The sequence below is a fragment of the Elaeis guineensis genome, chromosome 6, assembly GCF_000442705.2.
Source record: "Elaeis guineensis isolate ETL-2024a chromosome 6, EG11, whole genome shotgun sequence".
Classification (NCBI taxonomy): Eukaryota; Viridiplantae; Streptophyta; class Magnoliopsida; order Arecales; family Arecaceae; genus Elaeis; species Elaeis guineensis.
In genome coordinates this window covers 7,229,279-7,251,466 of record NC_025998.2, presented here as the reverse complement: position 1 = coordinate 7,251,466, position 22,188 = coordinate 7,229,279, and the positions used below count along the sequence as shown (strand labels likewise).

Here is a 22,188-nt window from a genome sequence, read left to right as displayed (position 1 = left end):
TTTTTTTTCTCTCCCTCTCTCCCGCTTTCTCTTATTTTTTCTTTCTTCTGCAAATATTTTAACAACTCGGATGCCTTGCATGGACCGTTAAGCCATTCTCCACAGCAGCCTGCTCAAACTTCAGAGCAAGTCTAATACTTTCTGCATAGCAATTGAAGCAAATGTTGTTGCAGTAAGCTTACTTCTTGGGAGTCATTAGCACGGCAACTTCCCCCACACGTCCCATGAAAAATAGCAAATCCAAGGTGCCCTTTTCTCCTTCCAAATCCAACTGAATTTTATTGTGATGCTCATTAATACTGCTTGGTGCATGGCTTGTTAGTGGGAACTCATAATATATTAGATAGATCTTAGATAATTATATAGGATCATAAAATTTAAATAATAATCTTTACTTAATTTTTCTGGATGGGATCCTGAGCCCTTACACTTGGTAAACGATATTTGCCTCAAGCGGAGCATTTGCATACGGACACGGCAGGAGACTTGGAACGACTGGTAGTTGGGGTTGTGGGAGATGGTGGGAGAGCAAAATTAGTTGGATGCGTGTTTGAAAACTTCGTTCGTGGGTTTGGTAATACACCTGGCTCACGTAATTATTCGGCCCCAGTACCAATCGTCAAAGGCCAGCTAATTTGGCACTTCTCCTTGATGGCCTTCCCGTAGTTCGCCGTGTGATGCACTCGTTGGGCGTGCATGACAAAGGTCCGCACCATCATGCTCTCACGGTCAAGCCTTTCAACGTTCACTTTTGCCTTTCCGCACTCGCACATTTGTCTACGTGCCTGCCACCATCGCTAGTATATGGATTTTCCCCATCTTACAAGGAGGCTTAATTATTAGAGGTTTAGGGTTTGGAATTTGGCCAAGTGTGAGCGTCTCGCTCAGTTCTCTCCTTCCCAAGTGGGTGAATGTTATTTTATAATGAGTGAAGTGCCAATTAATTAATAGATAAATGAAGGTCATCAAGTCATCCAAGTTAGGCCACTGTCACATGATCACCAAGACATGGGAGGCCCAAGCTTGGTGGTAGTAAAAAGTTTCATGGGCAAGCTCAAGGAACTTAATGCTTACGGATTGTATTTTTAAAAAATTTATCTTCTTTTACACAAATTCATCGTTGAATTGCTCGATGAATAAATTTTAAGTATTTCATCTTTTATTATTCATATATTCTCAAAACAATCAATGGATGACTCAACCGTGAATTTGCATCCACGAAGATAATTTTTTTATTCAGCCAAAGATGCAAGCCGGACATTATGTAGGATTTGCTTGTCATCAGCCGATATTTTACATCCATTGTATTGTTCTGGTGCCGATCCTCCTTTAGGATATATATATATATATATATATTATATATATATATATATATAGTGTCATGGTACGATATTTGGGCCTCATAGCTTAGCGGTACATAAGAAAACATTGATGATAAGTTTTCATGCGTAGTGGCATGTCATTAGTGGCGTTTTAAAGATTGATGTAGGGATTCTCATTCCAATGAGTACCTTTCCCCGTACTGCGCGGCACGACTAAGTTAGTGTGCATAGTGTACCATCTAAATTACGCAAAGAACTCCATAGACTATAGAAATCAAATGTATGACCTTGACTTCAACTAAATAGTATGAAATCGGGAAGATGATACCTGATTTGTTGGATAAGTATCTTAATAATTACATAAAAGACTGGAGGGTGAAAAAATAATACGATCATGGTTCCAAGGTATAACAAAAATCCACAAAGTTTATTCCAAACGGTTCCTAAAATTTTTTGAAAATGATTGTCTCACTAACTTCCAATGCAGTAAGTCAACAATTCATCATGAGGCCATGTCTGCCAAACTAAGGTCAAGGTTCGCTCATTTTTGGTACGAGCAGCAATGCTTTCAAGCAAAATTACTAGTTGGATTGATGTGGAGTTCCACGAGGTTGGACCATTTATAAAGTGTCATTAGTACCACATTATTAAAAATTTATCCTTTTTTTTTTTAGAATTTTTTTCATGTATATATTTTTCAATATCTTAAATTACTTGGATCATCTCAAAAATTTATGATTTACATATATCCCCTCATTTGTTACTCTTTTTGCAATATATATACTTATAAATATCTAAAATTATACTCATATCCTCACAAATTTACTAATTACATATATCTTCTTATAAATTAACTATTTTTATATGTACAACCTTATAATTATAATTTCGGATATTTATAAAGGTACATACGTGAAAAAATCTCGTATTATTTTTGGATGAGATATAAAAGCAGACCTAAACAAGAAAAACATAATACATTGTAGTTGGACTAAATTTAGCTACTCCAAACGTTACGATGTAATAGAATTTTAGGACATGGTTGGTTAGAAAGAGTTGGACTCTAAATAGGAATGAAAATGAATGACTTCAATTTTAACCATTTGGTCGGAAACAATCTCATTCTCATTTAATCTCATTCTCATTTCGATTTCAAGAGGAGAATGAAAAATTTTCAATCTCTCAAAATCAAATTTTTACATTTTTTTAGTATTTAAATTTTATTTCAATTTAAATTTTAATAATAAATCAAATATATTGAGAGATATAATTATTTTAATATTTATTTTTATTCATTTTGATTTTAATTCTAGATTCGATGCGGATGGCAAACCAAAGGCACCTTGTTTTTTAAGGTTGATATAAGTTGAGAGAAAAGCTACCGAAATGAAGGCCGGAAAGGAAGCGACTGACGGACGTGGGAAGCGTGGAATCAAATTAAAGGAAGGAGCAAGCGGTGGCCAAGTAACCACGTTTGAAACGGACTGAGTTCGGCGACTTGGCACTATGGCAGTCGGGTCGGCCAGATTGAATGGGACTTCAATGCCCATCAACTACAAACCGTTTCCCGTTTTATTAGCTAACGGCAATATAACGGAAATTCCAGTTAACTCCACTCTCATTTTCTACGTATACACCTCTCCCTGCTATTGCTATTATTTAATGATCATAGAGGGACTCAAAAATGTGCGCTATAAGAAGCACAATAAAAAAATAAAAAAAAAAAAGAAGCCGAAAGAAGCTGCGGGAATAACAACCAATGCACGATACAAAGGAGTTTAGACGATAACTACCTCCTCTGTTTTCTCATCTGATCTTCCACCTCCCAAGAATATACGATATCTTTTTCGGCTTCCGATTCCTCTGCCAAGAAGAAGGCTTACCTCCGATTTTGTCTCCATCCTTTATTTCCTCCGAAGCCTTTGGTCCCATCTTCCTCTCTATCTCTCTTGATTGGATCGCCTTCTGTTTTTACCAAGTTTCTTAAAAGTTATTGTTATAACCGTAGTTGTTGCGCTTCAGTTGCCTCACCAAAATCCTCGAAGAAAGTCACGGTCATTCCATTGTTGTTGTTGTTGTTATTGCTTCCTCGAATAATCTCACCTTCAAAACCCTTGGTCTTACCATCTTTCTTCTATCTGCTGCTGTTGTTCTTCTTCTCATTCTTTTGTGTTCTAAATTCTTACATCCCCTTCGAGAATTACACAAAGTCGCCACCTCTCTGCTCCTCCCCTGTCTCCTATGGATTCTTCTTTAGTTATTGCCTCTCTTTTGTCTCTTTGCTTTATTTTTCATTAAATCCTGATTCACGGAATCTTTTCTCTTTTTTCTTGGTAAAGAAGTTGTAGTATATATAGTTAGTTAGAAGCCATAGATCCTGAGTTGCTTCAAGGGGCAGGATACTTCAGTACGTATAAAGGATGGAATTTTTGAAGGCAAGAGCTCCTCTGCTTCCAACCATGGAGAAGAAATGGGCGTTATGCCCCTTGGCCTTGAGCACCACCGTCTGTGTCTTTCTTGTTGTGACCTCTTTCAACATGGGCCTCCTCTCCTCCCTCCCTACCATCTTCTCCAACTTCCGAGCCTGGAATTCCATGACCTCGAGCGATGCCATCGTGGAATCCAACCTTTCCGACCACCCACCGCCGCCCGCCGGCCCGACGATTCCCCGGCTGGCCTACTTGGTCTCAGGATCGAAGGGTGACTTGGATCGCCTGTGGAGGACGTTGCAGGCTCTCTACCACCCCTGGAACCTCTACGTCGTCCACTTGGACTTGGAATCGCCGGCTGCTGAGAGATTGGAATTGGCTTCTCGGGTGGCAAATGATACACTTTTCCGCAAGGTCGGCAACGTTCATGTGATCACTAAGGCTAATATGGTGACATATCGAGGGCCGACCATGGTCGCCAATACACTCCATGCTTGTGCTATACTCCTCAAGAAGAGCAAGGATTGGGACTGGTTCATAAACCTCAGTGCCTCTGACTATCCTCTTGTAACGCAAGATGGTGAGTTTGGGCCTCTCGGATTTCCTCTGATTTGAATTGTTGCTTGTTTCAATTCTCTTGAGTAGTGGTGATTTTAATGATTTGTGTTTGTGGGTGTAGATATCCTACACACTTTTTCATCACTGCCCAGGAATCTGAATTTTCTCGAGCATACTAGTGGATTGGGATGGAAGGCGTAAGTCGATACCGTTCTTCCTTTGAGACTTAATGATGAATAGAAATCATGTGGCATAACAATGGGATTGGTTTTGTGCTGTTGTTACAGGGGGCAGAGGGCAATGCCATTGATGATAGACCCGGGGCTTTATATGTCCCAGAAGAGGGATATCTTTTGGGTGACTCAGAGAAGAGAACTACCAACTGCATTTAAGCTGTTTACAGGTAAGATTTTGGCTACTTCCTACTTGATTTTGGTCAGGGAAAGAATGGCTTTCTCATTCGAAATCGAACATGTTGATATTTGTATTCTTCTGTAATAACTTATTCTAATCCAGAAAACTAGAATTCAGCATGTCAGTTAATTCCATCTGATTCACCTTGTCCCTTCTTTGGCTGGTTAAATATTCACTGGCCTTATGAGGCGAATTAGACATCAGTTCCGGTTCCCTAATCTGGCTGGTATAGATCATTTGTTTTTTTTTTTTGAGGCAAGTTAGACATCAGTTCTAGTTGGTGATCAAACATTTTTAAAAAGAAAAAAGGTATCTGTTTCTCCATGTCAATACATGCAGGTCATCCACCCAATCTGTTTTTCCTAATTTTGGGTACCATAATTTCATTGCAGTACTATATGCATTCATATTTGCTTTGACTACTTCAGAAAAAACCACTGACTATGCCTAAATAGTTCCTAAACTGCAACTATCCTACAGTTCTCATAGTGAAATATGTTGCTTTAGTGTTAAGAATACAATTCGGGCTAGGAGATACAATATGGCACTTCACTGCTCACGTAATAGCTTAAACTTATCTGAACAAATGTATTCCCTTCTATATTGTGTGGACCAAAGATTGAACTCTATCACTCATTCTTCGAGTTTGTTGTTGTTATTCTAACAGGCTCTGCATGGATGGCCCTGACCCGGGAGTTTGTTGAGTACTGTGTCTGGGGCTGGGACAACCTGCCAAGAACTCTCCTCATGTACTACACAAATTTTGTCTCCTCCCCTGAAGGCTATTTCCACACAGTCATCTGCAACACGCCCGAGTTCGCGCACACCGTCGTGAACCATGATCTCCACTACATTTCATGGGATGTACCCCCAAAGCAGCATCCACACATCCTATCCCTTGCTGATGTCCCTAGAATGATTGGCAGCAATGCACCCTTCGCTCGCAAGTTCGGCAGCAATGACACAGTACTGGATAAGATTGATGCAGATCTCCTAGGCCGGAAGAACGGCAGCTTTGTCCCTGGGGGTTGGTGTGTGGGAAGTCCACCATGCTCAGCGATCGGGGACCCGACATGGCTGAAGCCAGGACCAGGGGCTGATAGGCTAGCTAAGTTAATGGAAAGAGTAGTTCGCTCGGAGCTATTTGCTTTGAAGCAGTGTAAATAAGATCTCAAAGCAACAAGATAAATGTTGCATGATATCAGATTGTTGGTAGGTACAAGGTTGTCACACAAGTCATAAAACATCTGCTCAACTGTAAAATTTCCGAGGGGAAAGTGATTCAGTTGCTGCAATTGGGGATATCTGTAGATAAGTCATCAATAAGATATAGTTCAAAGAAATCTGAGATGTGTTTTAGTTACAATTCTTAATTGAGTACCTGAGGCTTTTTGTTTTAGCTGACTGCTTACCTTGTTATTTCCTGTAGCTCATTGTTCTTGTCAAAAGGTTTGATGGGTCCTGGTGTGGTGAGCTCCACATCTCCGCAGAAGATATTACTGTGGACTTGGGCAATCTCATGCAGCCAGCAGAAATACCTCTAGGATATCTGCTTGCTTATAGGCTGCTATTCTAATTGTAGGTAGAGAAGTAGCATTTGATGACTTCACAAGGGAGTAAGTCTCATACATCTGACCATAGCAGTGTCATACGCTCTCGAAATCTAACTTGTAATTAATACTTTGTGAGATTCTGATCTCTTAAGATGTATGCTATATTTTAGAGTTGAAAGATTTAAGTTTATCATTTTGGTGATTTTTGAGAATTCTCCTTTTCAAAGTGAAGCAAATCCCCCATACATCTGTGAGTGCAAGCATAGTTGTTATATGAGAGGTTAGATGCATTTATATATTAACACATTGTATGCAAGAATCTTTCAAAATAAACATTTTGTCTGTTAGACTATTATTTGAAACTTCTTAGGATATTCCTTAATACAGAGGTTGCCATGTGGGCAAATGCATTAGATATTCCTACTAATATATACAATATAATTTGAAGTTTTAAATTTGATGGTGCAGGATTGTTCCAGTTTTCCTATCGAATAGGATGTACCAAAATTTTTTTAAGACGTGCTAATCGAGATGTTGGACAATGACAAGATGATCATGTTCTTAGCTTCCATCGTTTAGGATGATACTTGGTTCCCATGTCCCAAGGGACCTCCTATCAAGACTTGAATTATTGCATTCAAAAAAGTCACTATCAAGCATCTTTAGATGCTTAAAACCTAGATTTTTTTTTTAAAAAAAAAACTTGCTTTAGACGGCAAAAGCTGCAATTTTTTTAAGAGAGCTCTGGGCAACATCGTTGTCACATCCCAAGCATTTTCAGGTCATGTTTGTGTTGCTTGAAAAAACAACAAAACTTTTTTATAACTCTTTAAAATATTAAGAAAAATAATAAATATTCACAAAAGTAGCTTATATTTATTTTATGCATATCAAATACTGAATTTTTATGAAAGTTGTTTAAAAATTTATATAAATTATTTCTGAACATAATTTTTAAGAAAAAACAGTAACAATCAAAATATCTTAAAAAAAAAAAAATCTTTCCCCGATCGTGTTGTGAGTTTTCTACCATCAGTTTCTCTACCTCAAGTTTGAAGCGGTGACCACCAACTAGATCCCATCCTCTTTGCCATCGCTCTAGCTACCTATTAGATTTTTATTGGTATCAAGGTGACGATAAGAACCCATCGTCTGCTTTAAAGTTTTTGACCCAAGTCGCAGAGAATGAAGTATATTTCTTCCTTCTCTCTGCTTTTTTTTTTTTTTGCCCCCTCTTTTTCTTGTCCGTGAGAAACTCACTAGCTAGCAAAGTCAAGACCAAACAAAACTTGCAGTAATGGCCAAGAGGACTGGTCCCACACCATTTCGGAGACACTGATTTAATTGCAGGAAGATTACCATCGCAGCAAGAAACAACCTTTTTGAATCTACCATGTTCTTAAAAGCATAGCGATTGAATGATCCATGCAACCGAAAGATTTCAGTATATTATTGGAGCAACATAATTTTCAATAGCTGGTAAGAGACAGAGTCAAGAGGTGGCTCATACTTGCAGAAAATGCATGCCTTGAGTATAGAAAGTGATGGCTTTTTTATAGTCTCTGAACTAGAGGATTAGAATTCTAACTTTTGACACTGAAACATTGAAAAAGATAGAGCCGTGAAGGTTTATCAAAGTATCATACAGATAAAAGGAAACATTATATGAAGAAAGAAACATGCAGAAAAGGTCGCCACAAGCCACCCAAGACTGGCAAACATAGTCCATAAGAGCTCGCCTCAGTTGTTCAACCCATGATGCACCTTCTCAAATACATTATCTTGTCAACATTCTGATTTTAATCAGAAAAAATAAAGTCATCTTTGACTTTAGAAGCTTATCTTTAGCATTCTAATTGATTACTGCTGATTTTAAGACAAGAATTTGCTGAAAATAGAAGATTTTTCTCCCTTGCAAACCAATTATTTCATCAGAAAAGGACTCATTTTTTTGGTCGAACGGATCAACTAGTCGAGTATAGATACATCCGAAATCAGAAAACAAAATGTTCAAAAATTGAGCAGGCAATATAGACACGAGTATTGGGAAGGCAGGAAAAAAGGGGGAAAAAAAGATGGAGGATTCACGGCATTACCTGGACACCAATCTATTATGCTCTTCCTTGAAGGATGCCGAATGGTCACCGAAAGAGATGAACCAGTGATGGTTATACGTCAACAAGAAGGCTCAGAAGACGTCGGCACCCGAGTCCTTCCAGTGAGTCTCCTATTTTTGGAATCTGGTAGAGGTTCGCACTCACTTCCCTTCCAACGAAGGTGACATCCAAGGCCCACAATAAGAACAACTGGTGCCGCCGGAGACCAGTCTTCAAAAAGAATAAGATTCCACCCAAGTATTCTACATATTCAAGAACAAGGCGAGCGTATAGTGCTTCGAAGACTAGTAGTAGTCAAATACCAGTATATATACGCAGGGCTTGTCATATGGTATCACTGTTCCAATGATAACTGATAAGCAAGTCGCTAACCCAATTAAAAGAAGCCAACAAGGAGATGTAAAGAAGTCGCGCAGATTACATACTTAGATCTATACTTCTACTCTGCATAGGAACAAAGTGGGCTTTGGGTTATCATACAAAGTAACCTAGTCTCCTTGCTCCTGCAAAGCACATGCTGAAGTGCCTGGCAAACTTCACTAAGAATTCTTTGACATATCACGCAAATAGCAAAGTTTAAAAATGGAAAGGCATAGATATTGAAAACTAACATGAACCAGAATCTGCTGCATTGCAAAAATATTATGGACATGCTGTGTGCCTGAAACGAGTGATGGCTTGTTTTCTCATGCAATTGCATAGGCAGAAACAGCTGTCCATTTGACAAAGAAGTGAAATATCTATTCACAGTAAGAGAACCAGCTATTCACTGAAAAATTTACAGAAAATAACCTGCAGTTTTATTCAGTTGGAGTAATATGAAACATCGTAAATACAAAGGCAGAAAATCTATTCAAACTAGTTAATTCAGGGGCGAGAAGCTATAGCAGTCGGGGCTGCAGGGTCCCTGAACCATTGGCATGCAAAGGTCTCAGCTTTTGGATCCAATGGAACAGCCGCTTCTTGTGATCCTGGCTGGTCAAGTTTTGAAGCTGGTTGAGCGTTCCATCACGAGCAAGAGCAGCTTCGAACTGTTCTAAGACCTTCACTATGTGCCAAAACTCAGGCCTCTTCTCTGGATGCAGAGCCCAACATTGCTCAATTAAGGCCTGTAAAGGTGCAGGGCAGTCTGAAGGAATGACCGGCCTCAGGTTCTGAAAAGTGCATTTCTAGTTGTTAGGGCATCATAGCAAGTTGCCATCAAGGATCTATGCTTCTCAGCATAACTGAGAAATATACACATACAATCATGGCAAAGCTTGTTTCGTTGCATCCAAGAATGATGATAGTGGTAATCAAAATATAAAAAGGTGTAGCAGATCTTTTCCCTTTGAACAGTAGAGAAAAGACGTTTTTTTGTTGAGGAATGAACAATATAGTACTGAATACCATGTACTAAAACGGCAGGAAAATAAATTCATCTACAAAGATGGCTTTTTTGAACTCCATGTGATAGCAAAATAGAACAATGGCTGTAATTTTGTATTTTGATCGATTTGCAAATACTGATAGAAAGGTCAATGCACTTTTCTTTTTTTGAGCAGATATGTCAGCGTTTCTTATGCCATTATCTCTATGTCAAGGTTTCATTGCAGCAGAGACCTTGGCTGAGATCATGGTTTCTGTCGGACAGAAATGGAGCCAGAATTTTCTCCATGGTGTATTATCATTAATAATGTGATCAAAAAATTTATTTGTTACAATATATATATATATATATATATATATATATATATATATAATAAATTATAGATTTATATTCCTGGGAATTATTTTAAAAAAAAAGATACTACAACAGATATTATTTATTATAAAATATAATTCTTATGTCTGAATTTGCTGTATGTTTGAAAGAACATGAGGGATTTTTTTTTCCCCCATAAACAAACATGAGGCCTTTCATCGATCTTGGTTGTTACTGGCATAAGATGCGCATCTTCTAACAGAGAACAAATCATTTGATGAACAATCTAATCGAATATTAGTTTACGTACTATCTAAACTAAAATTGCCTAATAAAAGATTAACTACACAATGAAACCAAAGTACAATATATGTAAAGAGAATTAATATTCATAGACAAATACAATAGAATAACTTAAAATCCTATTAGCAATTAATGTTGCAGTAAGAAAGGAAGTCACTATATCACACTATATTAGCCACTGTTGAAGATTTAGAAGTCTTAAACTAGAGGATACAAATATCACAACCAACTCACTCACTCAAAAAACAGAGAAAATTATTCTTTCTCTATTTACTCTGATCTGCTAACAAAACCCTCTCTCTCTCTCTCTCTCTCTCAAACACACACACACACACAATTACTCCACCTCTCCTCTCCTTCCACACACACATCACCACCCTCTTTATTTCCCTTGATTAGAGCCAAACTTTATATTACCATAAACTCTATTTTCATCTTCTCTCTCTTAATCACCACAACCCTCTCATACCAGGCCACTCCCTCTCTCATTAATTAGCTCCTTGAGACTCCCACTAACTAAAAACCCTACCTTAATTTAGATTGTTTTCTCCCAATATTTCTTTCCATCCAAGTAATTAATTTTGTGATTGGTTGTCAAAGGGTTAGAAAAGATTGACCTTGAAGTGGGGGGTCGAGTCCATATTTAGAGGAAATGAAGGGGGTGGGGGGCATTACTGGCTCAATTCCTGGTATCAGTATTGGGCACCTCCTTGACACAATGTATATAAAAATCTCGATCCTATTATCTTGATTGATATAAACCGATAAAATCTCAGATATCGACCAATACAACATATTCATACCAATCAATAATCCTTTTTAAATTTTTTGTTTCATTAAATAGGCTTTGCTAACTAAACTAATAAATCTTGAAATCATGCTTAAATATAGTTCTTAATCATAGATGTACCTTATTGACTGAGATTTTGATAATCTCGATCTGAAAATATCAGTTGAGATGTTGAAAAGTATTGGTTCCCTCCAAATATTCCCACTTAACATATTGGCTGAGATAAACCGAGATCTCGGTTCATCTCAGTCTCAGCCACTCACCGAGATAACTGATCTATTGAGATTTAAAAACGTCACTCCATATATTAATAACTGAATTTTACCATGAAAATACAGGTAGTGATTGGACAGTTAATAAAGAATATTTACCTTGCAGCACACTAGCTAGCTATATAATTGGAAAAAGGCTAGCTGTTCAAAGCATTGACATAAGCTTTGCAAACACACCATGAAAAGGTTTTTGGGTAATGTGATGGCTGGATGTCAGACAACGCTACCTTGATAAGTTTATTGCTGTTGACGAGATTGTCTAGCATTGGCTAATACAAAATCTAGCTAAAAAAGAAAATGAATATCAGAGTAAAGATCTTAGAGACGCACAATTGCGACAATAAAAAAGCATACCTTATTAACAACTGCAAAAGCAGCCTGGATAGGTGTCATGTCTTCATAAGGGACAGTACCCGTCACCATCTCCCATAACAGTAACCCAAAGCTGTAAACATCGACCTTCCGTCCATAAGCTTTGTGTTTGATCATCTCAGGTGCCATCCAGCGATAGGTGCCAGAGTCCTCTGCTAATGCATCACAACATGCTTCTTCACATGCTATTCCAAAATCAGCAATTTTTACGCAGAATTCTTGATCAAATAGAATATTCTCAGGTTTCAAATCACGGTGGATAACCCCTTGTGAGTGAATGTACTCCATGCCCCGAGCAATATCTAAAGAAATTGCAATTAGTTTTAGTAAAGGGAGGGATTTGTGCTCGAGTTTGTGCAAGAATGCTCTTAAAGAACCTCCTGAGAGATACTCTGTGATGATGCAAAAGACTGGTGGATTTTTGCATGCCCCTGCCAACTGCATCAAACCAGAAATAATCAGATGGAGATAAGACAGATCATGATGTGTAATTATATTACAATAGAATTCCATGTCTTTTCAATTAAACCGGATCAGTGAATAGTAAAAGGCTTGGGCTGACAAGCGCAATGGTGTGAATTCGAGTCCTCAGGCAGCCACTTTATATTTCTTGAAAAAAAAAAAAAAGCCACAAGGTTACGCCCGTGCCAGTCCGTCTCTCTCAAGACCCAGGAGTGCCAGGACAATAACCGAGTAATGGCCTTCTAATCTGACACAAGACCACACCTACGTTGCAGCAATGTATGTGCTAATCCACATCATACCATGTTCTATGATATATACTAGGCCACAGTTGGTATTGGTACTAGCTTGTAAAGCTATATATCATTGTTTATCAGCTCGTAGCATATTACTGCAATATGCTACAATTAAGCTGGTACAGATAAAAAGGTGTGATCAAACTGCATATATATACAATTAAACTTTAAGTTCTTAGTTGATAGTATTCCTCTTCCAGACATTCTCGATATCCTTATAAGCACTTTATCTTCATTTTTGCTTTTTGAGTCCAATATAGTGTCATCTAAGTTAGTTTATGAGTTAGATTTCTTTAAAAGAATGTCATTAGAACATATATGTTAGCCACCAGCACATGTTTCTAGTGCAACTTAGAATGCTACATTTTATCATGTTGAGGTCACAAATTATGTTTGTGTTTACATGTCTACTGTTTAGTAAAAGGGCAAGTATAAGTAGTGAATATGAGAACTAGAGAAAAAAAGGCATGTCCTGGCAAGCTAGTTAAATATCTTAAGCTGTTTTGCTTAGACTCTTGATAGAAGTGAGTGCTGAATGCGGTCGTGTGGTACAATATGCAAGATGTGGTAGCTCAACTGGAAAAGGCACAATGCATGACTTAATACCTTGTCTTGGAATCAGGATTATGATACATTAGCAGGGGCTACAATTACATCCCCAAGTATTCTCTCTTCCCACGTAAAATTCAAAAGAATCACTATGTATATTAGCCTTGCCACTGCTTTACCATCAAAGTTGATCACCAATTTCATTTTCCTTATACATCAACTATTGCTCATCGTCAAGGTAATGCGGTTAAGTCTTTCCTTTGCTTAAGTACCTTTGCTCCCAACCAAATATTATAATTTCAAACTTACCTACAATCTAACATACCCTCCTTAACTCTTCTCCCCTCCACCCACCAGTGCCCCCCGCCCCCACCTCCAAAATAATAGTCCATGAAATCAGTGGCGCCCAATTTTTCTAAGCAAAGCCCATAATTTCTATGAAACGAACTTGAAGGTATTCTCAAGGTAAATTGTAAGAGAGTTAGGTTTTGGTCATGAGCCATGAGCAAGGGAGATAATCTCAATCCACAATCATGAACTAAGATTATAATAGTCCCTTCAAGAGATTCAGGTTGAAAAGACAGAAATCAAGGAAAAAAAATAATAAAAAGATAACAATAAGAGTCCTACAAGATAGACTCCTGCTAAGGGGCTGTCATGGATGGAAAAAGACCTGCTGGTCTATAGTCACTATTTTCTAATTTTTATATTGTTTAGAATAGGACACAGAAAACAATAAAAATCTCTAGAGAATAGCTATTTAGAGTCCAAAGAAATAAGATGCCTTGGAATGAGAAATATCAATGATTGTAGGATCTAAAAATTCCAAGATTAAAGGTGTGGAAGAGTGTTCTGTTAAAAGACCCTACACAATGGAATTCCAACAATACAAGTTATTTGAAGATATACTACTTCAAAACTTTTGGGGGCCACATTGAAGGAACTTTCAGATTTAGGGGATCAATTGTGTGCCACATTAGAGAAATTTTCAGACTCATGTAGTGTATTGCTTAAAAAATAGTCAAACAAATAGCGTTTGATAGTGAAAAGTGCTTCTATAAGAAGAAATAGTCAAACATGCACTTTTAGAAGAAGCTAGAACCACCACCACCAACCCCTCCCCACCCCCCAGCCCCCCACCAAAAAAAATAGCACAAAAGTGCCCATATGGCTCCGCCCTTGATAACTTGTGTTTATCTTTCCCACAGTCCTTATATAAAATCTAAAAGTCTCATAAGGAAAGAGATTGGTGTTGAGCCAGGTTTTAAAGGGAAAGAATATAATTTTATATTTTGAAAAGTGGGGAAGTGCTTTGTCCTCTTGCCTTTTTGCCAATACGTTACTGATATTTAATTTATACTAATTATATTGCACTGCTAAAGATTTTAAATTTGGAATAATTTAACTAAAATCTAAATTCTAAAGCTAACTAATTTATAATGTTTCAATGCATCATATCTCACCTTAGTCTCATGGTTGAGAAGTATTACTCTTCCTCCTTGAAAGTTCTTAGAGTCAAGATACACTAAGACATCTTTCTTAGAAGCTTTTGGAGTCCCTTCTTCTATAGGAGTCTTGCACTTTTTTAAGCCCTTTAAAAGAGAGATCCAATCAGGGCTATTTTTAGAATTAAAGATTTGGAAATTGAGCTACTTTTTATAGTTTAAGGATGAAGAAACAGGGAGGGAGTTGAAAAAGTTATTAGAAAGAGAAAGAAAGAGACTAATGTGAACTAAGACTAGATAAATGGTGATAGGCTTTATCCTGGCATTGATTTCTTAAAACAAATTTGTCTTGTTGTTTTCAAGATTAGAGTTTTAAAATTCTCCCTTGAGAAGGTATCTCGTTTGGTGGGGCTCAAAATCTATTCTCAACTCATGTCTTCTCTGTCTTGTGCTGAGAAAATCCCGAGGTTTTATGACTGAATATGCGAAACAACAATATCTAGTAACACTTTAAAATTTTTATTACTATAATATTAATAAAAAAAGTAATTTTTATGTGTTTAATCTTTGTTTAATCATAATAATGTACTTTTACCAATTAAAACCTATAGCAAGGTAAAAGGTTGGTATGCATAGTAGGGTTCAAAGTTTCAAACTATTGTAATTTGTAAAGTAATTATTCCAACTTGAAGGGCAATCATCTTTTTGTATTCTTATCAAAAACTTGTAGAACAATTAATTGGCAAACATAAAAGTTAGTTGGCCTTATCAAATTGTCTTGAAATTATTTAGATGGTAATTTTATTTTACCTTGCATTACAATTATCAACAGCCTATGAATAAACTATGAGTGAGTGCATGATTCTAGTGGTTGAGTCCATTTAGACTGTGTTTGTTATGTAGGGAAGCATAATCCTTGACAAGGAGGACTTTGTGATCCCAATCCCTATATACACCCCAAGTGGTCACACTCCAAAGACGATCAATCAATTCTATCAATCAGAAGGATCTAATATCTGAAGTGGACTTGGAGCTATTGGATTCTGGTTAGGGATGAAAATGGATCAGATAAATATCCATTCAATTGGTTTCTGTATCAGCATCCATCTAAGCATCTGTATTCATATTTATATCCATCATAGTAAAACAGAAATAAATCCAAATACACATATTTAATCCCTACATGAATAATCGATTCCATTTGCAATCCTATTTAGTCATATAACTCTTATGAACTTTAAAGAGAAATAAGCAACACACATCAACATATTTCTTTTGATTTTCTTTCCACATAGTGGTATCTTTAATTTGGAGGATGCATTCTTCGCCATCAGTTTTTTAAGCAAAAGTATGTAACATAGTAGAATTGTGTCGATTCACTAAAAGAGTTAGGTGATTGAGTGGATGTAATTATATCTTTGTCATTTTATGTATGATCATTTGTTTGTTTTAGAAAAAGTAATTAAAAAATGAGGAGGGAGGTTTACATCCTCATTTTGAAATAATAAACATAGCATGAATAATGTTCTATCTATAAGAATATCAGCGAAACAAGTATCCATTCCATTTTCGATCTGTTTTCAGCATTGATTGGGGTAGAGATGTAGGTCTATAAGAACATTAGAGGACTTGGCATTTGGGCTCTAAATTTACCAGCACTAAGAGGTAATTCTATACCTTCTTCTTGCAATAGTTAAATAAATACATTTTGCCAATTGATGATAACTTAATCATGTTAAACATGATAATACTTTTGCCTGAAAGAATACAAAAGAGAACTTTGATAATTCCTTTAATTCTACTATATAAGCATAACCAAGAAAGTTCATAGTTGTGTAAGGTTTTTTTTTAATATTTAAGCATCAAAAAAAAAATAAATCTACATAGCATATAACATTACAAAGTATGGATATTAATCAGGTCAAGAGCCCCACTCCTTCAGAGGTTCTAGTTACTTTTAGAGCTTAGACTTTGTGGAGGCATACATCAAAATAATAGCACCGCATACATTACAGAATTGAAAATCATCCAAAGAAATTAGTCTATGATATCCGCGACCTGCCAAACCAAATTCCAAGATCTCACCCTCCATCTTCCACAGGAATCTTATCAAGGGAGCCATCTTCAACCACAAGATGATCATCTCCTTCTTTACCACTATATAGTGCTTTGAACCTCATCCTTCTTTTTTCTCTCTCTTTACACATTATAACCCTTTTCCACCATAGGGAAAAGAATAAGAAGAATCTTCCAATCAGATTCTTTTTTCACTCCACATTGAAAATTGCTCAATTTTCAGCCGAAAACTTTATAGTAGATAAGATGCTCTCAATCAGCTGTCTTGAATAAAAAGAGAGCTAAGTTTTGCAAAAATGCAACTTGTGGGCATATTTATCTGAGTAATTATGAGCACATAAAGACAATGTCGCCTAGAAATGTGACATCGGTGTCAAATGTCCAAGTGTTCATAAGAACCAGATATGAGATCTTTAAAAAAAAAACTAGATTTTGAAGTGTACAAGTAGCACCGCATAAAGATAAATACTTTTCATGCACATAAACCGATCTAAATTTCATGTATATAACCATCAAAGATATAATATAAAGAATCATACACTGAAATCTCTCTCAAGACTCAAGAAGTTAATCTGGAGGCCAACTTCACTTTTTATCTTTTAAAGAAAAATATGGTGGAGACACCACCACCGGTGTTTGAACCCTCAACCTCTCCCAGCAGAGCTTAGGCTGGTGGGCACCCACTTTGCTAGTTTACATCTTTTTTCCGGGCTAGGTCCAATCAATTCGTTAAGGATTCACCAGTTTACATTTCATTTGAAGTTCAGGACTGGTTGAAGATCACTGAACTCAGTGGACAACTACAGCAAGGCACAAGCGAACAAAGTCACATTGCATTTATCATCTCAACATGCTGATGCAAAAAATTATTCAAGTTATCAGAAGCCACAACAAAATGTCAGAAAAACAGAAGATGATACAACAAGTACCTTGATCACGTTTGGGTGATGAGATGAGACAGAAATGTGACTTCCCTAGCGAACTGCTTTTCCAGTCGTGCAGCCATCACTCCATTTTCGTTATCATCAGGTTGCCTGATAATTTTCACAGCAACAGGCTGATCCTTATAAATACCATGGTATAACCTGCTATGAGCTCCAGAGGCGAACCGAAGCCCAAGGTACAGTTTGGAGAGATCAACCGTCCATTTCTCCGTGGTCTCCAAGGCAACGACTCTCCCTCCTCCATAATCAAAATATCTTGTCCAAGAAGAATCATTCCTGCTCTTCAACTTCTCAGAGGCTTTAACTGAAGACAAATGTTGAAGAGGACTCAGATTTGGAGGTGATGGGGAAGTGAACTCATGATGCTCGTTAGTCTTATCAGCTTTCTTCCGGCTAGGAGGTGGGGTGGAAAATCTCTTTCCAATGTATCTAGCTTCTTTGAAGACATCAGTAAGGACAGTAGTGGGAATAGGAGATTTTGACCTCTGCTTCGGTTTGTTCCACTTTCTACCATTAGTAATCATGCTAGAATTATGAGAATCGGGATCTAATTTAACCATCCCAGAAGAGATTGAAACCATGTTTGAACCTGAACCATTAGAGCTCAAACTAGTCTTCAAGTTCTCAGAGGCTCTACTTGAAGACAAATGCTGAAAATAACTCATTTTTGGAGGTGACAGCGAAGCGAACCTACCACTCTCATGGGTCTTATTAGAATTTTTCCTGCTAGGTGGTGGGCTGGAGAATCTCTTTCCAATCAACTTAGCTTCTTTAAAGACATCGGAAAGGATCGTAGTCCGAAGAGGAGATAGTGACCTCTGCTTGGATTTAGAATTCTGTTTGCTACCATCAGTAAACAAGCTAGTTTTAGAAGGCCCATAATCCGTTATAGCCCTCCCATAAGATATAGAAACATTTCCAGATTCTGAGCTCTTTGGATTCAGGCCAGAATCTCTGACAGGATAGAAAGAGAAATCAGAAGAGTCTATACCTAAGCCCTCTCGCTGCAGCTTCGAGGGATTACCATCTGGTTGGAGAGATAACGGAACTGAAGGCAAACTAGGAGCCACCAAACTTGTGTTCTTTGGTTTTGGCCCCAAGCTGCAATCCGATTGTACCTGAGATGGCTTAGACTGCACAGAAGGACCTGAATTCAAGCTATTAGCTTTTATAACCGGATCATTGTCAGGTTGGAAAGAGAATGGAACCGAAGACACATCGGAAGCCTCTAAAATTGACGCCTTTGGCTTGAGTCCCCGCTCAGAATCGAGTCGAGCCGACGATGGAATTGCCTGGCTAGATGAATCTAGTCTCGAGCTCTTCGCCTTCAATTCCAAAGTTGAACACCTATTCTTCGAGCCTAGATTCAAGCTCTTCGGCTTCAATTCCAAATCACAATCACGGATCGAAGGCGACCTCGAAGAATTCCACCGGTGATAAACAGTCTGTGAAAACTTTGGCCTCCTCACCCAAGAACTGCACTCGTCCTCCATTTTCACCAATTTCACTCAACAATACCACCAACGAACCATCAAAACTCCAACACCAAGTTTTTCAATCTAAACAGAATCTTAACGAAAGGTACCTCGACGACCAGAGTATGAATCCCAGAATCCCTCCAAATCCATCACGAAAAAACCGGCAGCAAGGCTTCTTGAACCCTACCGTCATCCTCATCGAATCCTTCCGAGCTCCAGTTGGCCTCCCCAATCCGATTAGAATACTCCATAAATCCTGAAAACAATATCAAAAAAAAAAAAAAAAACCAAATTTAATAGATAAAAAAGCAACACTGGTCCCATTCAGCGAACGGGTCGATGAAACCATCACTGTTTCCCCGTTCACCTTATTAACATCGAAATCGGAATCACATATTTCCTTTTCTAGAAAAGTAGGAAAAAACACCACACAGGAACCCTTTTTAGCGTCCCGGCACGGGTTCCTCGCCATCGAAAAAAAAAAAAAACCGGAATTTTATCTCATGAAAGAAGAGGGAGAGAATGAAGCGATACCTGGATTAAAAGGAAGAAGAAAAGGAACGGTGAGAGAGAGATTAAAGCAGCGCCGCCTCTTGCTCCTCCCAGGCTTTGGTCCTGTCCCCGGGAATGACGCTGTGAAACGGGGAAGAAGGACAATATCTTTTCTAGGATTGGGAGGGTAGGGAAGGATGGTACGGATTTGTCCCTCTGCTACTCCATCGAAGGCGTATATTAGACCGTATAAAATACTGTCCAGCCGGGGGGGTCTATTTTTAATATTATTTTATAACAGTAATTGCCTTCGAGCTGATTAGAGCACCTTCCTTTTTATTTTATTTTAATTTTTTAAGACACCTCTCTCTCCGGCATTTGGTCTGCGAATTCAGAGCAGACTCAAATATTTTAAAAATATATAATTATTTGATATAAGATAACAAAAATTTAGTTTCCATTTTACAACCATAAATGTCAAACTTTGAGATACGTATTTATCATCATGTATTAAATTATGTAACAGAATAAATAAACAATAAATACGACTAGCTTTCAAGCCACCCTGTTCCCCATGTATGGTGTGCAGGTCAAAAGCTGCTGTTTTGATTTGCTTAAACAGGAAATATTTATTTATTTTAAAGTATTGTAAGATTTTCTTGACATAAAGTTGTTTTTCAAATCTCGCTTTCTTTATCATAAAATATTCATGACACAAAATCATCGTCAGACCCAATTTTTCTTTTTTTATTGTTTAATGAACGAAACCATCTTGACCAAATGTATATAAAATTTATAGTCAAATAAAAATAAGAGTAACTTGTACTATAAATTATTCTAGCAGCTATAATTATTTATATCTCATCTCTTGTCATTCTCGAATCAAACACGTGAGTAGTGCTAGAAAAATGGACACCAAGGGAGTGTTTCCGTGATGAACGAGGGAGTCGGAGATAGTTAATGTTATCGTATATGGCTTCTTCTAGTGCGGGATATGGGGCGGTGGACGGGGCCCCGGTTTTTTTTGTTGTTTTTTTTTGTCCGGTTTGGTTTGGGTTTACTTTTGGTTTGGTTTGGAAGGGAAGGGACACGGCGGGCGCGACTGCGACCGGGGGGAGAGAATGTGGTGCGTCACCGTCACCTACGCTGCCGCGGATTTGGTACTGGTGCGCGCACGCTCGGCGCCTCGCTTTTCGCTGTCACGCTCGTGGTTTTTTCTTTTTTTTTTTTTTTTGGGGGGTGGGGGCTAGCGAACGCTCGTGGTTTGTCGGCATGGTGGTGCCGAAGTGGAAATGGATTGCTTGCGTCAAAGTTCGCGTGAGACTGAGTGGGCGGTGTAGATTTTCATTTTATACAATTATTTGGAGTCAGTCAAATGTGATAGGTGAAATAGACAGCTTCAAGTTTACGACTGTTGAAAGTCGCTTGATTGGCGCAAAAAATTTGTCTCTCTTAAAAATATTATTTTTGAGAGACTGACGTATGAAGATATCATTTTTTAAAAAAAATAACGTCTACATGCTTGATAGACTATATAAAAATAATATATTTCAGATTGATTTATACACGGTTGAATATCTAATTTTTTTTAAATATATAAAATATTTATTATATTTTTAATATAAAAAATTTTTATCCAATCTTATATATTGTCATTTTTTTTAAATAAAATATCATGATGGTTAAGAATATTTTTTTATTATAGATCATATTAGAGAAGGATTTGAGATATTATGGTGGAGAGAATATTCATTTCAAACATAAATTTTTTAATGATTTATTTTTTTTTTAAAAAAAAAATTAATTTTTATTTTATAAAAAGATCAAAAATTCATATCTTATGTAAATTTTTTTTTTTATAAAATATGAAAAATTTATTCACATGAGAATACCTTCTTCAAATCTCTCTTTAGAAAACAATAACCAAATAAGAAAAAAAAAATTTACTTTTCATTGACCATACTTTCTTCTCTACTTTTTACTAACCGAACAACTCTTTAAGAGAAAAATAATAAACTTTCATTCTGCAGATCATACACTTCCTCCGATATTTTTGTTACTTGGGAGCTCCCACCCTCCAATTACTTGAAGATCAACTTTGATGGCATAATTATGATGGTGCGGTGTTTATGATTAGAGACCTGTGTGCTAGCAATAGAAGGTTTCTGTATTTACGATACTTCTAATCCTACCATTAAGTTAAGAGCGATATGAAAGGACATCAGATATACTATCATGGTCCTTCAAGCTAACCATATAGTTTTAGAGGGATATTCTAATATAACAGTGGACTAGGTGGAGAGGCAGCATAATTCGATTGGTATCTATCTACTTTTGATGGGTATTGGCCATTAGGAATGGTGGAGGAGATGGTAGATTTCAAAATAACTCGTATATTTAGGAAAGTGAATGATGTTGTGGATTGGATGACTTTTTATATAGCTAGTCATTCTCTAGCATATCATAAGAGAATTTGTCTATTATACCTAGTCAGCTTCGGAACATTTTGTGCTCAGATTCTTTAGTTGTAGTTCCATTAGGGTCAGATGAGATACCCAATATTAGAACAACAATGATGATGATGATGATAAAATGATTGCTTCCAAGATATTTGAAAGATTTACAAAACCCT

At 37.2% G+C, this 22,188-nt stretch overlaps 2 protein-coding genes across 2 annotated transcripts; one reads left to right on the top strand and one right to left on the bottom strand.

Moving 5' to 3' along the window:
• The first annotated feature begins 3,040 nt into the window (after nt 1–3,040).
• LOC105047423 (beta-glucuronosyltransferase GlcAT14A-like) lies at nt 3,041–6,122 on the top strand. Its single transcript, XM_010926336.4, has 4 exons — nt 3,041–4,331; nt 4,431–4,506; nt 4,597–4,712; nt 5,391–6,122. The coding sequence occupies exons 1-4, from the start codon at nt 3,743–3,745 to the stop codon at nt 5,888–5,890; spliced, it is 1,281 nt and encodes a 426-aa protein (XP_010924638.2). The 5' UTR covers nt 3,041–3,742; the 3' UTR covers nt 5,891–6,122.
• Nucleotides 6,123–8,986: 2,864 nt separating this feature from the next.
• LOC105047422 (uncharacterized) lies at nt 8,987–19,769 on the bottom strand. The gene is given in 5 exon segments (XM_010926335.4): nt 8,987–9,547; nt 11,797–12,252; nt 17,572–17,594; nt 17,597–19,320; nt 19,599–19,769. Coding segments are annotated over 4 exon segments (2,235 nt in total). The 5' UTR covers nt 19,080–19,320; nt 19,599–19,769; the 3' UTR covers nt 8,987–9,274.
• Nucleotides 19,770–22,188: the final 2,419 nt, after the last annotated feature.